This window comes from Bos mutus, chromosome 2, assembly GCF_027580195.1.
Source record: "Bos mutus isolate GX-2022 chromosome 2, NWIPB_WYAK_1.1, whole genome shotgun sequence".
Taxonomy (NCBI): domain Eukaryota; kingdom Metazoa; phylum Chordata; class Mammalia; order Artiodactyla; family Bovidae; genus Bos; species Bos mutus.
This window is the reverse complement of record NC_091618.1, coordinates 7,959,713-7,978,583: the sequence shown is the minus strand read 5'-3', so window position 1 is coordinate 7,978,583 and position 18,871 is coordinate 7,959,713. Positions and strand designations below refer to the sequence as shown.

The 18,871-nt window shown below is 36.6% G+C and overlaps 1 protein-coding gene across 1 annotated transcript in view; it reads right to left on the bottom strand.

Annotated features, from left to right (window-relative positions):
* The window catches only part of CLIC4 (chloride intracellular channel 4), a 78,434-nt gene that overhangs the window by 4,535 nt on the left and 55,028 nt on the right, over window positions 1–18,871 (bottom strand). The window contains exons 4-5 of the mRNA XM_070383111.1: window positions 15,575–15,681; window positions 241–422 (exon numbers count right to left, since the gene is read on the bottom strand). Coding sequence (XP_070239212.1) covers window positions 241–422; window positions 15,575–15,681 — 289 coding nt within the window. The remainder of the gene's footprint in view (window positions 1–240; window positions 423–15,574; window positions 15,682–18,871) is intronic.

Below are 18,871 nucleotides of genomic sequence, written 5' to 3'. Positions count from 1 at the left end.
TGCAGTCACAGAAAAAAATTTTTTCCATTTCTCATAGGCATTGATTTTAATACACAATTTTCCATTTAATACACCTTAGGGTGTTTCACCTATTGCCTAGACAACATTAAGTTACACTGTTTGGAGGTTCTAAATAGTGAGTGTCAGAATACCAGTCAAGTTTTACACACAGGGGGAGTCCTGTCTTTGTAAAAAGGTATCAGGTTTAAGAGCAACGTGACCCACATCCTGCAGGCCTACCTTGACAATGTGCAGCTTGGGCAGCAGGTTGCAGTCAGCTAGTGTCATTTCATTGCCATCCAGAAATTTACGTGTGGAAAACTTAATGTCCTCCATACTATTCTCATCAATTTCATCAGGGAGGGGAGAATTCAGATATTCATCTAGTTTCTGCAGTGTTTTCAAGAGACCTCGCTCCAAAGCTGAAAGAAAGATGGAAATGCTATAAGAAGGAAAACCACCCAATCCCCAAAGTCTTACTTTGAAGTAAGACTTCAAGAAGTGTTACTCCTTCAGTCAGTAACTGGTCTCGCTGACACTGGGGTACAAAACAGACAAGGTTCCTACTCTCCCGGAGCTTATTTATTCACTTGGGGAGGAGAGATGAGACAAATTTACAAGTAAAACTACAGATAAATATAAAAACAAGTATGATCATTTCAGATAATGTCATCTATAAACATTTGTTAATAACTAAATGCCCCATATACAAACGCATCATGGCCCAACACAGTTGATGTCTAAACTGGAAAACAAAACAAACAAACAAAAATGGATGAGAAAAGACAAACCTATTATTTCAAATATAGAGAAGAAAGTCTTGCTGAGACAGAGATTCTTGCCCTCAATTTTAAATCCTGCTCCTATAAAAATATTTGGATTTATATCCATGAAATGTGTTAAGAAACACCAATTCAAGTAGAGAAGCCTGAAGTTTCTGCACTGCCTTAATATATACAAGAAGCCAAAAATAGCACTATCTTATAATAATATGAAAAACAGAGAGCAGATGAGAGTTCAATTTACAATACTGAACTGGAGCCCTCTTCAGGTTTCCCTGGTGGCTCAGACGGTAAAGCGTCTGCCTGCAATGCGGGATACCCAGGTTCGATCCCTGGGTCGGGAAGATCCTTTGGAGAAGGAAATGGCAACCCACTCCAGCACTCTTGCCTGGAAAATCCCATGGACGGAGGAGCCTGGTAGGCTACCGTCTATGGGGTCGCAAAGAGTCGGATACAACTGAGCGATTTCACTTTCAGCAAAATAGAGTTTGTTGCTGTCTATTCACTAAGTCGGATGTGACTCTTTGCAACCCTGTAGACTGTAGCCCACCAGGCTCTTCTGTCCATGGGATTTACCATGGGATTTACTCCATTACTAATGGAGTGGGTTACCATTTCCTTCTACAGAGGATCTTCCTGACCCAGGGGTCAAACCTGCATCTCCTGCACTGGCAGGTGGATTCTTTACCGCTGAGCCATCAAGGAAGCCCGCAAAATACATTAAGATGCTAAAATTATTATAATTCAGAGAACAGTAGCATGCAGCCCCTCTGTATATTTAGAAAGTCAAGGTCGGTGACCCTTAGCAAAGAGGGGATGGGAACACCATTAGAATGGGTATGAAGTAACAAAGACAGACCCTTGCTTATCCCTTTTTAAAAAAAATTTTTTTTTTACCTTTTATCTTCTCAACCCACCTGTATCTCCCACCCCCAGAATAGATGAGTTCACAATGATGAGTACAGTACATGTACTTGCCATAAAAGAAAGTTAAAATCATAAGGTGACACTCTGTATTACTTGTAAGTTTGAATAAAGTTGGATCCATTACAGAAAAAGGGAAAGCTTTACATGCTATATACTAGATATTTCACCAGCAACACAAATGTCCAAACACAACACTTGCTCCAGACTGCTCCCCCCAACTCATCCCTTGATCCCTTCAAAGCAGTCCAGACAATAGATGGTGGTCTTAGGTAGATGGCTGTAGGTATAAAAAGGGTTTAGAAGTACATAAGAGATAAAAACCTTCTGAGCTTGGAAACCAAGCTGAATATGGAAAAAGGACAGAAGTATTCAACAAAACACAAACTGAAGCCCTAGTATATGCCAAGTTTTGTTCTAAGCGTCATTAAATTCACTACTGAATAAAACATAAAAGGTCCCCACTCTCTGAGTTTATACCTGGGAAAATGAAAGTGGTATAGAGAAGCTGATCAACAAAAGACTCTCATGGTGATCCCTTCAGTGGGAGTGTGGAGTCTTATTCCCTGGACCACCAGGGAGGTCCCTTCAGCTTTTTTTAAGTGGAGGTGTAGGTTATAGGGTATGCGTGCATCCAATTTTAGTAGAAATTGATCAGTTTTCCAAGTTCAGCACAGCAAGCAGCAGGTATGGACGTTCCAGTGACTTCACAACTTCAACATTTGGTATAGTCTCTTTAATTTTAACCCTTTTTGAGGATGACAGATTTGGTTTTAATCTTTTCCTCTTTATTGCCTCTTTGGATATCTGCTTTTTGTAAAGTGCTGTTTGCTCAGTTTTCTCTTGGACTATCTGTTGTACTGACTTGCAGTTTTTTTATATACTGCAGATGCAAATTCTTTGTGCTTCCATGTATTACACATTCCTTCTTGCTTTTCACTTGCTTAATGATGACTTCTGATGAACATAAATCACTAAACCTAATGTAGTCCCATTTATTTTTTTCTTTTATGATCAGTACTTTGTGTTCAGCTTAAGAAACCTTCTGTTCAGTTCAGCTGCTCAGTCGTGTCTCTCTTTACAACCCGATGGGCTGCAGCACACCAGGCCTCTCTGTCCATCACCAACTCCCAGACTTTACTCAAACTCATGTCCATCGAGTTGGTGATGCCATCCAATCATCTTATCCTCTGTCAGCCCCTTCTCCTTCTGGCTTCAGTCTTTCCTGGCATCATGGTCTTTTCCAATGAGTCAGTTCTTCGCATCAGGTGGCCAAAGTATTGGAGTTTCAGCTTCAGCATCAGTCCTTCCAATGAATATTCAGGACTGATTTTCTTTAGGATGGACTGATTGGATCTCCCTGCAGTCCAAGGGACTCTCAAGAGTCTTCTCCAACCCCATGGTTCAGATGCATCAATTCCTTGGCACTCAGCTTTCTTTATGGTCTAACTCTCACATCCATACATGACTACTAGAAAAACCATAGCTTTAACTAGACAGACCTTTGTGGGCAAATAATGTCTCTACTTTTTAATATGATGTCTAGGTTGCTCCTAACTTTTCTGCCAAGGAGCGTCTTTTAATTTCATGGCTGCAGTCACCATCTGCAGTGATTTTTGAGCCCCCCAAAATAAAAAAGTCTGTCACTATTTTCATTGTTTCCCCATCCATTTGCCATGAAGTGATGGGACCAGATGCCATGATCTTAGTTTTCTGAATGCTGAGCTTTAAGCCAACTTTTTCACTCTCCTATTTCACTTTCATCAAGAGGCTGTTCAATTCCTCTTTGCTTTCTGCCATAAGGTAGTGTCATCTGCACATCTGAGGTTATTGATATTTCTCCTGGCAATCTTGATTCCAGCTTGTGCTTCATCCAGCCTGGCATTTTGCACGATGTACTCTGCAAATAAGTTAAATAAGTAGGGTGACAATATACATCCATGACGTACTCCTTTCCTGATTTGGAACCAGTCCATTGTTCCATGTCCAGTTCTAACTGTTGCTTCTTGACCTGCATACAGATTTCTCAGGAGGCAGGTAAGGTGCTCTGGTATTCCCATCTCTTGGGAATTTTCAACAGTTTGTTGTGATCCACACAGTCAAAGGCTTTGGCATAGTCAATAAAGCAGAAGTAGATGTTTTTCTGGAATTCTCTTGCTTTTTCGATGATCCAATGGATGATGGCAATTTGATCTCTGGCTCCTTTGCTTTTTCTAAATCCAGCTTGAATATCTGGAAGTTCATAGTTCACATACTGTTGAAGCCTGGCTTGGAGAATTTTGAGCGTTACTTTGCTAGAGTGTGAGATGAGTGCAATTGTGCAGTAGTTTGAACATTCTTTGGCATTACCTTTCCTTAGGATTGGAATGAAAACTGACCTTTTCCAGTCCTGTGGCCACCGCTGAGTTTTCCAAATTTGCTGGCATATTGAGTGCAGCACTTTCACAGCATCATCTTTTAAGATTTGAAATAGCTCAACTGGAATTCCATCACCTCCACTAGCTTTATTTGTAGTGATGCTTCCTAAGGCCCACTTGACTTCACATTCCAGGATGTCTGGCTCTAGGTGAGTGATCATCATGGTTATCTGGGTCATTAAGATATTTCTGTGTATTCTTGCCACCTTTTCTTAATATCTTCTGCTTCTGTTAGGTCCATACCATTTGTCCTTTATTGTGCCCAACTTTGCATGAAATATTCCTTTAGTATCTTTAAATTTTCTTGAAGAGATCTCTAGTCTTTCCCATTCTGTTGTTTTCTCTATTTCTTTGCATTGATCACTGAGGAAGACCTTATCCCTCTTCTTGTTATTCTTTGGAACTTTGCATTCAAATGGGTATATCTTTCCTTTTTTCCTTTGCCTTTCTCTTCTCTTCTTTTCTCAGCTATATGTAAGGCCTCCTCAGACAACCATTTTGCCTTTTTGCATTTCCTTTTCTTGTAGATGGCCTTGATCACTGCCTCCTGTACAATGTCATGAACCTCTGTCCATAGTTCTTCAGGCACTCTATCAGATCTAATTCCTTGAATCTATTTGTCACTTTGAACTGTGGTGTTGGAGAAGACTCTTTAGAGTCCCTTGGACTGTAAGGAGATCCAACCACTCCATTCTAAAGGAGATCAGTCCTGGGTGTTCTTTGGCAGGAATGATGCTAAAGCTGAAACTCCAGTACTTTGGCCACCTCATGCAAAGAGTTGACTCACTGGAAAAGACTCTGATGCTGGGAGGGATTGGGGGCAGGAGGAGAAGGGGACGACAGAGGATGAGATGGCTGGATGGCATCACCAACTCGATGGACGTGAGTTTGAGTGAACTCCGGGAGCTGGTGATGGACAGGGAGGCCTGGCGTGCTGCAATTCATGGGGTCGCAAAGAGTCAGACACGACTGAGCGACTGAACTGAACTGTATAATCAATCATAACGGATTTGATTTAGGTCATACCTGAAAACCACTAGTGGTTTCCCCAACTTTCTTCAATTTAAGTCTCAATTTGGCATTAAGGAGTTCATGATCGGAGCCACAATCAGCTTCTGGTCTTGTTTTTCCTGACTGTATAGACTTCTCCATCTCCAGCTACAAAGAATATAATCAATCTGATTTCCGTATTGACCATCTGGTGATGTGCATGTGTAGAGTAGTCTCTTGTGTTGTTGGAAGAGGGCGCTTGCTATGACTAGTGCGTTCTGTTCGCAAAACTCTGTTAGCCTTTGCCCTGCTTCATTTTGTATTCCAAGGCCAAACTTGCCTGTTACTCCAGAAATCTCTTGACTTCCAACTTTTGCATTCTAGTCCCCTATGATGAAAACGACATCTTTTTTTGGTGTTAGTTCTAGAAGGTCCTCACAGAACCGTTCACCTTCAGTTTCTTCAGCATTACTGGTTGAGGCATAGATTTGGATTACTGTGATATTGAATGGTTTGCCTTGGTTATCTAAAGGCAAATTATGAAGCTATTCTCCATTATCTTCTGGAAGATATTTTACCAAGTATATTTATATCTCTAATCCACTTAGAATTGATTGTGTATAGAGGGATGTTTTTTGACTCTGCATTCTGTTTTTTGTTCTATTTGTCTATCCTTCTGTTAATACCACACTGTTTTAGCTACTGTACCTTTACAACACATCCTGATATCAGGCAGTATAAGTTTTCAAACACATCTTTCTTCAAGATCATCTTGACTATTCCTGGCTCCTTACATTTCCCTCATAAACTGTAGAATTAGCGTGTTAATTTACATGTGTGTAAGCACACGTAGATACACACACAAACTGTTGAACTTCTGAATGATCTATAGATTCAACACAACTTCAATTTGAGAACTGGCATCTTTATAATTTTGAGTGTCCCAATCTATGAATATCATTTTTTTTAAATTTTATTCAGTTTTATGAAATTAAAAGAGATTGCTTCTATGTTTTCTATGCAGAAGTCTTGTCCATTTTTGTTAAGTTTATTCCTAAATATCTGATATTTTTTATTGTATAAATATTTTTATCACATTTTCTAATGCTTCTTGCTAGCAGGCACAAATAAAACTCATTTTTATAATAGCCTCATATGCAATCACTCTGATAATTCACTTTTTTTTAATTCTTAGGGTGTGTCTGTAGATTACTTTGGATTTTCTACATTTTTGATTATATTAAGAATAATGACAAATTTATCCCTTCTTTCACAAGTCTCATATAATGCATTACTTTTTCTTGCCTATTATGCTGGTCAAAACCACCAATACAATGCTAATAGAAGTGGTGACAGTAGCACTGTGTTCTAGTTTTGGTTTGAAGAGGAAATCTTTCACTATTCCTCTATTAAGTATGACTTTTCTGTGGATTCTCTGTCAGATTAGGGAAATTCCTTGCTATATATAGTTTATTTTTTTAAATAAACATTTTAATAGTATTAAATTTTATCAAGTACTTTTTCTGCATCAATTGAAATAATATCATAGTTTTTCTCTTGTATTCTATTATTGTGACAATTTGAATAGATTTTTTTGAATGTCCAATCCTCCATTCCTGAATTAAACTCAACTTGACTATATATATGATCTTTTATCATATTGCTGGATCTGGCATATTTTGTTTTAGACTTTTATGACTGTTTGAGAGAGACTGGCCTGAAAGACTCCTTCCTTTTGATGTTTTTCTATCGTTTGACCTTAAAAAGCAAGCTCAGACGTATTTCCTCTTTTCTGTTTCCTGGAAGAGTATATGCAAGACTGATGTTACATCTTCCCCAAATACTTAGAAGAGTTCATCAGTGAAGCCATCTTTGTGAGACGGTTTTTAATTATAGATATAAGAGAATTCACATCTTGAATCACTTCTTGTAATAATTTTCTTACATGGTACTCTCCGTAAATTTATGCAAGTGTTTTCAAATTTATAAACATAAACATTTTCATAATATCCTCCCCAAATCATTTAAATGTAAGATCTGTAGTAATTCCCTTTCATTGCTAAAAATGGTTATTACCTTCTTTTACTTGATTTTTCCTGTGAAGAATTTATCAATTTTCTTATTATACTTTTCAAAGAACTTTTAGCTTTGCTAATCCTCTCCTAGTTTTCTTCTATTTCATAAAATTCTATTCTTTGAGTATCTCATTCCTTCTACTTTCTTGGGTTTAATTTGCTGATCTAACTAAATCCCTAAGGTGGATACTTTAAGGTTACCAATTTTTAGCTCTTTTTTTCTAATATACAGATTTAGAGCTATAAATTTTCCTCTAAAGAAGCTTTGTGTGTGTACACTCAGTTTTGTCAGACTCTTTATGGCCCCACACACTGTAGCCTGCCAGGCTCCTCTGTCCATAGAATTTTCCAGACAAGAATACTAGAATGGGTGGTTACTTCCTACTCCAGGGGATCTTCCCAACCCAGGAATTGAACCTGCATCTCTTGTGTCTCCTGCACTGGCAGGTGGATTCTTTACCACTAGCACCACCTGGGAAGCCCAAATGATAGCATATAAGTTTAGACGTGGTATATTTTCATCATATTATTCTTCAACCCATGGGTTATTCAGAAAGACACTGCTTATTTTTCAAACATGTAGAAATTTTCTAGCTGTACTTTTGCTACCAATATCTAGCTTATTTTCTTTGTGGTTGATATGATGTCAATTTCTTTCGGAAAATTTTTCAGATTTGCTTTATGGTTCAGCTTTATGGGTTTCCCTAGAGGCTCAGAATACCAGACCACCTGACCTGCCTCTTGAGAGATCTGTATACAGGTCAGGAAGGAACAGTTAGAACTGGACAAGGAACAACAGACTGGTTTCAAATCGGGAAAGGAGTAAGTCAAGGCTGTATATTGTCACCCTGTTTATTTAACTTATATGCAGAGTATATCATGAGAAATGCTGGATAAAGCACAAGACGGAATCAAGTTTGCTGGGAGAAATATCAATAACCTTAAATATGCAGATGACACCACCCTTATGGCAGAAAGTGAAGAAGAACTAAAGAGCCTCTTGATTAAAGTGAAAGAGAGTGAAAAAGTTGGCTTAAAGCTCAACATTCAGAAAACTAAGATCATGGCATCTGGTTCGATCACTTCATGGCAAATAGATAGGGAAACAATGAAAACAGTGACAGACTATTTTTCGGGGCTCCAAAATCACTGCAGATGGTGACTGCAGCCATGAAATTAAGATGTTGCTCCTTGGCAGAAAAGTTACGACCAACCTAGACAGCATATTAAAAAGCAGAGACATTACTTTGCCAACAAAGGTCCATCGAGTCAAAGCTACGGTTTTTCAGTAGTCAGGTATGGATGTGAGAGTTGGACTGTAAAGAAAGCTGAGCACCAAAGAATTGATGCTTTTGAACTGCAGTGTTGGAGAAGACTCTTGAGACTCCCTTGGACAGCAAGGAGATCCAACCAACCTGTCCATCCTAAAGGAAATCAGTCCTGAGTGTTCATTGGAAGGACTGATGCTGAAGCTGAAACTCCAATACGTTGGCCACCTGATGTGAAGAACTCACTCACTGGAAAAGACCTTGATGCTGGGAAAGATTGAGGTGGGAGAAGAAGGGGGCAACAGAGGATGAGATGGTTGGATGGCATCACCAACTCAATGGACATGAGTTTGAGTAAACTCCAGGAGTTGGTGATGGATAGGGAGGCCTGCATGCTGCAGTTCATGGGGTCGCAAAGAGTCAGACACAACTGAACTGAACTGAACTGAACTGAGTGGCTCAGATAGTAAAGAATCTGTCTGCAGTGTGGGAGACCTGGGTTCAATTCCTGGGTTGGGAAGATCCCCTCGAGAAGGGCATGGCAACCCACTCCAGTATTCTCACCTGGAGAATCCCCATAGACAGAGGAGCCTGGCAGGCTACATAGTCCACGGCGTTGCAAAGAGTCACACACGACTGGGTGACTAAGCACACACACACACATCAGCTTTACAGTCAATTTTGTGTTTCATGTGCATTTGAAACACAAGGGTATATTCTGCAGTTTGGGGGCACTGTGAGATTAAATTTATAACATCAGTGAGATTAAACTTGTTTACTGTCTTATTCAATTCTTCTATATTCTCACTGAATTTTTCTTTTTGGCAGATTCTAACAGTTACTAAAGGAGTCAGTTAAGATCTCCCACCAAGATTGTGGATTAGTTTATTTCTCTTTTAGCTCTGTCAATCTGGTTTATATATTTTGAGGGTGAAAGGGAAAGTCGCTCAGTCATGTCCGACTCTGTGATCCCATGGACTATACAGTCCATGGACTTCTCCAGGCCAGGGTAGTGAATTTATTTATAAATATAAATCTAGAGTTATTTTATTTTCTTGGTAGATTGATCTTTTTAAATCATTCTGAAACATGTTTCATTATCTCTAGCAATGCTTCTTTCCTCAAAGTCTACTTTGTGCAACGTCTATATAGCTTTACCATCTTTCTTTTGGTTAGTATTTACACTGTTACATTCAACTTTCCTGGGTCTGATGATCTGTCTATCTATCTGTGTGTATTTCAAATGTGTGTGAAGGGGGAGTATTTCTTCTTGTACAAAAACAACTATTTTTAATCCTGTTAGCAAATTTTGTTTTCTACTTGGGAGTATCTGAATCATTTACATCTAAACAAACTTTGGTTTAGAACTGCCATCATACATTTGTTTTCTATTTGCCTATTCTTGTTCTCTTCTACTTTCTTGCCTTCTTTTGGATTAATTAAAAAATACATATTATTATTCATTTCTCCCTCACTCATGTATTACACATTTTTTTGGCTAGAATGTTTCCTTGACTTACTAAAGCTTAATTATAACTTTTACCATTTTCAGGATAATACAAGAGCCCTAGAACACTCTAACTGTATTTAACTGCCTTCCTGTCTCACCTGGGCTTCCCTTGTGGCTCAGCTGGTAAAGAATCCACCTGCAATACAGGATACCTGGGTTCAATCCCTAGGTTGGGAAGATCCCCTGGAGAAGGAAAAGGCTACCCACCCCAATATTCTGGCCTGGAGAATTCCATGGACTATACAGTCCATGGGCTCGCAAAGAGTCAGACACAACTGAGTGACTTCACTTCACTCACATGCTACTATTGGTTTTTCTATTAATTTGACATATATTTTAAATCTCAGAAGTTACTACTGTTCTATACAGACAGTATTCATTTATATTTTGTAATATATTTGTACTACTTTTTGGTTTCTCTTCCTTCCTACATCTCTGGGTATTCATTTGAAATCATTTTCCTTCTGCCTGAAAAGCTACTTTTAGTAGTATTTCATTTAGTATGAGCCTGCTAACATGAATGTTTGGTTTCTGTTTATTTGAAAATGTCTGTTTTGCCTTTACCATTTAAAATTCATAAATAAAAAACAATCATTACTTTCTTATTGTTCAGTTGAAAAACTTGATGAACATATGTTAAGAGAACTGATTCTCAGAGCAGTCACAGGACATAAAGTAGATATTATCCTATCTTATAGATACTGAGATAAAGGAGAAGAGAATTTGCCCTTTCTCAACATCAAAGAAAGGAGACATCTGACATCTTGGAATTTGACTTGTTACAACTCCCTGAATATTATAAAGTGAACTGTAAATTTCAGAGGCTCATAGAGGAGGCAGTAAGAAAAAGCTGACTAGTTAGCAAGTATATGGATCCAGAGGATCTTCCTGACCCAGGAATCGAACCAGGGTCTCCTGCATAGCAAGCAGATTCTTTACCAACTTAGCTATCAGGGAAGCCCTTATATGGCTCCAGGGCTGTAAATATAAGTGTCAGATCTTGAGGCAAAAATAAAATACTTGGAAGTGCTTGCTTTCACTTTTGAAGATTCAATATGCTTCTGTCAAAAGCAGTGAATACAGAATAAATACACATTAGATACAAGGACTTGTTCTTTGATCAGATTACAATGAACAGGATAGTGGCCTACAAGGAAAGATAATAAGGAATTCAAACACTGAAATAATGTCTCAAACGGCACTTGAGTGGCATGACCAGTCTAAGCAAGTTTACGATCTCTGATCTGCTCTAAATAAATCCTTTTCCTGAATTAATTCTCAAAAGTACCCAAAAGAAAAATAAAATATCCTAAATTTACAAGGTCTCTAATGTACAGTGTTTACATTTGTAGCTGTAAGGCACTAAAATTCAGAGGCTAACAGAACACTACAATTGCTGCCCTGTAATTTTGGACTTAGCAAAATACCTGCAATGAAGTCGACTTGCTGTACTCGGCCAGTGTTAGTGATTTTTCATAGTTAAGAATGCTGGAATAAAGGGTGTATTAAAGAAAACAAAGAAGGATGAATTAGTTTGATACAATTTTTATGTAACAATATAAGGAATGGATAAAAATGAAAAATGAGGTAACGAGAACTAAAAAATGAGGTAACAAGAACTAAAGAACATCATTTAATAAACATAATAAAGTTTTGAAGACAAACCATCACAGAGGAATTTGAAGTTGGTTAAGATGAAAATCTCAAGGGTAACCACTAGGAGGCAGTAGCAGGCCATCAGAAAGTAATTCCTTTCGTGCTGCTGTATGGCGAAACAATACAATATTGTAAAGTAATAGAAAGTAGCTCCTTTCATGTTGCTGTACGGCAACACCAATACAATATTGTAAAGTGATTAGCCTCCAATTAAAATCAATAAATTTATATTAAAAAAAAGAAAGTAACTCCTTTTTTAAGCTCCTTGTCTTTTGTAACTAATAACAAGCACTATTATTCTCTAATACCCCTACTGTACTAATGCTGTATCTCTAAGAAGGTATTTCAAAAGTTCTCAAAAAAAAATTACGAAGTACAACAGAGGCTATACAAATCATTTTTAAATTTAATTGTGAAAAATAAAAATATTAACAAACACTCTCACAAACACACAAACACACCAGGATCAGAAGTGTGGGGATATGAATACCTTCACGGTGGGATGATAAACTGGTATAGTCTTTGGAGAACAAAATCTTTTGACCTATTTGAAATCTAGCACAAGGACATCAGAGGCAGCACAGTTTGTCATAATGAAAAAACTTGAGGCACTCTAAATGTCAGTAGTGAAATAGTTAACCAAAAATATCCATATTATGGAATATTAAGCAGCATTTCTTAAAGTGAGGGAGATCTACACTTTGAAATGGAAGTATTTCTACCATATAATACATGATAAAGACAACTGCTGTGTGTGTACACACACACACATACACACACAAATACACATTTAAGTACAATATGTGTGCACAGAAAAAAGAAGGAGACATCCTAACTGTTGGGGAACAGGTTATATGATTGACTCAAAAAGGACACTGAAGTTTTATTAATTTCTGTACTATTTTAACTTCTTCAATAAGCATGAATTACTCTATGAATTGTGTAATTTGAATGAGTAAGAACAAGGCAGAAGGCATTAACTATAACAAGACAATTTCTGTTACAGAAAAAGAATATAATTTATAGTGAAGAAAAAAATTATGTGCACTTACATCAATAAAACTATTTTAAAGCTACTGCTAGTTTTAATAAAGAGGTAATCTTACACAAGCAATTTTTAAAGATCTGGTAACATGTTGGCAGAAAACAGAGAGAGGTATTAGGTACTTAAAAACGATTAAATACCCAATACAGTTTCACTGCTACAATGATGAACAATCATCCTCTATTTCACACACTTTTTGGTGGAGGGCAGGCAGCACAAGAGAGGAGGTAAACAGGGAGGGAGAATAAACTTTGAATAAAAAGGAACTAATCAGAACCTAAAGATTCCTTGCCTCCATTTAAAAATGGGAATTGAGACATTATGGAATATGCCTCTGAGGATATAATGGCAGATTCATCATTGCTAAATTCACTGACCTCTTAAGAATATTATAAACATCAACAGACTAACAAATTATCTATGGGTTACACTTGGGAGCTTAATAAATTATATAAATTAAGGACATCACAGAATTGGAAAAAAAAAAGTGTGAGATCTGGGACAGGTCATACCTAACCCAACCCATAAAAGTAATTACCCATTAATTTCTCCTTTAATGTTTCAAAAGAAAACACAGTTACTCTCGGTCACCTTTACATGTTACTAAAGAATTATATGTTTTATCTATCTATGTTTCCTTTATTTTATTCTCTAAATCTTTTTTATTTACTCTGTACCCTGATATAAGCGTTGGCCCTTCTGTTTCACTAGCCCAACTGCTAAAGTATCCAAACATCTAATCCCTTACATAGATAGAAGTAGGTCCTAAAAGGCCTTAAAACTGTCCAAACACACTGAATTTTGTGAAATGTTTAATAGGTTTTAAAAACCAATCAAAGACTTGCCTACTTTAATTTACCATGTAAAATAAAAAATCTATCAATGTATATGTAGGCTGTTTATTATTTGGAGGAATAAGAAGGTAGATCATTAAGGCTTATTTAAGGTATTTAATTGTACTAAACAGACAGATAAAAGACCTGCAACAAACATACACAAGGGAGACCCAGTAAGCTCCAAAGTGATTTGGAATACTGTTTTCTAAAGTCTCATGGCAGTGTGGGGGGAAGTTGTTTGGCAACTGGAATTCTTATTTACCAATAGGTAATTTAATATAAAAAGCCTTCTAAGTTATGCGCGGTATAATCCACTATGTTGTTTGTTCTTATTGGTTACAGCATTCAAAGGACAGTAAATGTAGGTGGCTACTTAAGACAGGAACAAATTGATAGGAAAAAATAGAATACAAAGTTATACTTAAGTGAGTCACTTTCTCCCCTAGTCTCCTCCCCCATTCCCAGCCCTCAAAGCAATTTTTTTTTAAAGCAGACACATTTTATTTCCCTCTCCTCTTTACCAAGCATCAAAAGAAATTTCAACCACCCTCTAGTTTCCAAGAGCCACATTGAGAAATAAAAACATTATGACTTTAAGAGAGTTCATAGAACAAGTTCATAGAAGATGTTCAGCAAGAACATCTGGGTGTACAGAGAACAGTCACCTGCAGGAAGGAAGGTAGAACAGAGGAGAGATACTGTCTCTGGATAGGAGGGGCCCCAGTGAACTGTTTACTCAGTGTATAAAAGACTCATGCAGAACCATTAGTCAAAAAAAAAAAAAATAAAGACAATTACTAAGGAAAATTGCTCCCTAGCTACGGCAGCTACTCAAACACATTTAATAGATGTAAGACAGGCCTGAGCACTAAAGTTTTTCCTTTCCCTATAGAAACACGATTTCATGCAGTGAATATCATTCCAGAAACCACTGAAATTCAATACTAAATTGTAAAATGCTGCAATTTAAAAATTTAATAGTAATTTTTAAAAGCCTGAATAGCTTGGCAATCTACCCACCGAAATAACAGAAGGAAATCGGCAAATGTGTCAACTTTTTAAAAGATGTTTATTCTTGCTCAACTGGCACTGATATTTTTTCCCTTTGGTATTCTTGCTCATTTGGGGCCATAAACTCCACCCAAAGAACCCCACCAAAGCTACCAAACAGTCTAAAATTATGATGGATTATATATAGTGTCTTTAGGAATTGGCGCTTTGGTAATTACTGTTACTTTTAATTAAACACTAATGCTCTCTCTATATAGTTTTTGGCAGAAAGAACAATGCTTAACATCCCAAAGAAAAGGCGAAGTGACTGAACGGTGTTGTTAGGACAAGGTTCATTCAATGGGACCTCTTTTAAAGAGACTTTCCTTTTACTATATGTAAGTTTGCTAAATGAAATAAGACAGTGTCCTTTAATAAATAAAAGAAGGAGGTAGCATCTGCACTACACAAACCATTCTCACCAGGAAAATAGGACTTGAAGTGAAAACCTTAGTTTTAGCATACAGAGACCTTTGCAAGGCTGGTGTGTCCAAATGCTCTCTTAGAGCAACTCCAAAAACTCCAATTAACCATAAGGGTAATTAGCACAAAAATCCACCCAGGCTGACTTTAGGTTCCTGGCACCCAACAATAGTTTAATTAAGCTATATCAATCTATTCCAACCACTACAACCACCCAATCCATTGTTTCTGAGACTGTAATTTTCTGTATAGCTCCCTTCATGGTAACTTCTCAGAAGAATATAAGAACAAATCCATTCAATAAATATTTAGTCACACACCCACTTTATGCTAGGCACAGTTAATCAAAAAGAAACAGAAAAAGAACAATTTAAGGACTTACTCTGGTTTATCATCAAATCTCTGATCAACTCTGAAAGCTAGTTTTTAATACTTTAAGGAACGGCCTCCAAAGTAATCATTTATAATCACTGTCATAATAGGGTTTTCTGATCTTTGTTCCTATTTTTGGTTTTGTTTTGGAGGTTTTTTGGGGTGTAGGTAGGAGGGACTGGTTCTACATTGCTAATTCAACCACTTGTTTTTTTTTTTTTTTTACCTTCATTAGCCTCTGGCCTGGAATTCTTGATATATGCAGAGAATTTGGCAAAGATGTCCATTCCAGCAGTATTTGATTCTGGGTGTTTTGGTGAAAGCTTTAAGTACCTAAATGAAAAATGTAATAATGGATTATACAGCCTCCAAAGATATATTAGCATAAATACTCTCAATCAAACCATTGTGATAGCAGTTACTAGACATCTTTTAACAGTTATTACCCTAAGAAATGCCATCACCAGTTTTCCACAGTACTTTTAAGATGTACTTTTCCTTAGGAAACAAAGTTCTGCACAGTGCTTTTGTTCACGTATTAATATTCTTGGCATCCAAAGGGCATCCGCACCCCATCTCCATTTTATAAATTAAAATTCTGGGAAAACAGTCTACTTGTTCAGAGAGTGGTGCCAAGTCAATGGGCGTCTTAGTAAGAGAACTCTAGAGCAGAGCTGTCCAAGAGAACGTTCTGTGCTGACAGAAATATTATATATCGGAATTGTCCAATATGGTAGCCATTAGTGACTTGTGGCTATCCAAATAGGAATCTAAATTAATCATAATAAAGTTAAAACTCATTTCCTCAGTTGCACTAGCCACATTTCAACTGCAGAGCTTTCTCAGATAGGAATGCCAAACAGACATCTTTGGTATGCCATGCACTGAGCCAGCCGTGTACAACAGTGCCACAGAACCCTGGCAGTAGGAAAAGAATCTAGACTGGCCAAATTTAGGTCAAGGACAAAAACAGCAGGAGGCCGATCATTCACTTTAGCCCTACATTCAGGATTTTCCAAAACTTCCCATATACGAAATACTGTAAGGGTAACACTGAGCAACAGAAAAATAAGACAGAAGAATTTTTCTAACAAGTGCTCTGTTGTGTTATTATAAAGTCTTTCTACTATGAGAAGAGACATTTCATGACACAACAACTTTTTTAAAAAGACACACACGTGTATTTTATATACTTAAATTTCAAATACATATACTTAATTTTTATTTCTTCCTTAAATTGGAAAATATACATGAAAAAGCCCAATTCTTTACTTTTCCCTTCAGTAGAGTTTGCAGCAACTCATCAGAACTAGAGAAATTCAGACTCTTAGCACCACTTTAGGAAAGACTGTTCTATTCTTAAAAGCCCTGCAAAACTTCCCTGGAAAATGGACTGGGGCAGTAAAACTACAGAAAAAAAATCTTACATTGAACTAGTTATTCAGATTTATTCATACATTTTAAGATGCTTTCTTACCACTTGTCTTTAAATTGAAAACAAAAAATTTTTAGGAAAAAAATTTAGTCCAGTTGCAAGTTGTAGTTTCAGGCTAGTTTTTATAGTCATATTTTTTATGTTTACCATTTTAAATTCAAGAAAAGATATCTTCTAAATTAGACATAGTACTATACTGGGAAGGAGAATATAAAATATCTATTGAATACCTATATGCTCAAGTTATTTCCTTTTTAATATCTATTTTTAAGCTTGAAAGGTTCTTTATAATTAGAAGTTAAATTACCTACATAATGAGCTTTTCAGTGAATGATTACAGTAAATAAATTTCACCTGAGTGTATGTAATGTATATGTGTGTGATGTGTGTTTATATATAAATATACATATATAACATGTTTTTTTTCCTGTTAACTACAGAAAACTTTATCATCTCTCTCTCTTTTTTTTATTCCCCTCTGCCTGAGCTGAAACAGTTAATTCCAGCTTCAACATCCCTGGATTTCCCTTGACTATGAAAATAACCAGCCTGTAGTTTAAATAGTTCCACCACTTTTAATACAGTACCTTCATTGACTCATTCCAAAGAAAATATAGTGCAAGGAACAAAAGCGTCTCTTCAGTACACCTATGTCTTCCTCTAGCCAAGTTTCCAAATTTACTCTTCTTTTCCCCAACCAGTATTTAAGAGTACCTACTTTTTCTAATGAAGTAAACTTCATAATTCTCAAAGTAACTTATAGGGAAGTAGATTTGAATTATAGATTATTTATATATTCATTTTATGCATATATTTATTTATTCTAATAATTAGGTACCTACTATGTGTCAGAAGTTGTACTAGGGTTATAAAGACGAACACACAGAATCATACTTACCAGAGACCTATTTTAATGAGCAGGTAAAAATGTAGGACTTGCAATCAGCATATCCTTTATTACATGGAAACATATACTATTACAACTCTTTAAAAAAAACAAAACACTACTGTTCTCTAAAACAGGTTAAACATGCCCTATTCTTCTCCAAGACAAACCATTAAATTTGTAGTATTAATTTAATGCATATAATACTATAGGCACACCGCGAGTGTACACCGAGTACACCGAGACTACTCAACCTCAATCTCTCATTTTGCTGAAAGGAAATTATATTTCGGAAAACTTACATAGTTACCCTCAAATCACTGGACTAATTAAAAGTATCATCAAACTCACATCTCCTGTCCCCAAGTCCAGTGCTGTTGTTTTTGTATTATTACAGATCAAGTTCAAAAAGATAAATCAAATACTAAACCATTAGGCCCAAAATCAGTTGTCAACTTTTTTGCATTTCCCCCAAACACTGGATTTTAATAATTCATTAGTAGTAGTATTGGCAAACTGCTTGACTAAGCAATACTTTTCAACTATTATGAACATTTACTTTAACATTTAATAAAACAAAAGTAAATGATTAATAAAAGGCTATGTGTCAACCACAGAACAGACATGCACATCCAGGGCATTGAGACTTTAAGATCAGTCCTTTATTACATCCTATATCACATCACTGACTAGTATTTATGGCAGACTAGCTAAGAGTATTTCCATCCTTTAAGAAAAATCTCAGACATTTTCTCCTTTCTTGTGTTAATATGAGAATAAAGTGTGGTTATACAAGTCTATTAAATTACTCCTGTAAATTCAAGTTTCATTGTTATTTCTCTTAAAAACAGAAAGAAAGAAAGAAAAAAGGCTTAACAACAGTTTATAGAACTTTTCTCCAAAATTATCTAGCTTCCTCTATCCTCCTCTCCTTTTATCACAGTAAGTGGGCCAAGTATACAAGCCTGCTTCAGTTAAAAATCCAAATTTCAAAGTTTTTAAAAAGCTTTTGGTGGGGGTCGGGGTAGGGGGTGGCAAAGTAGTTCCTTCTTTCAAGCAAGGGGGAAACTGAAAAAAAACACCCCAGAAGAGAAGACAGTTTCTCCATTAAAACCTATAGTTACCTAGACTAGCAAAAACTCCTTGATTTTAGCTTTTCATTAGTCTCTAAATTCTAAACAACTCTAGAATAGCTTGTATTT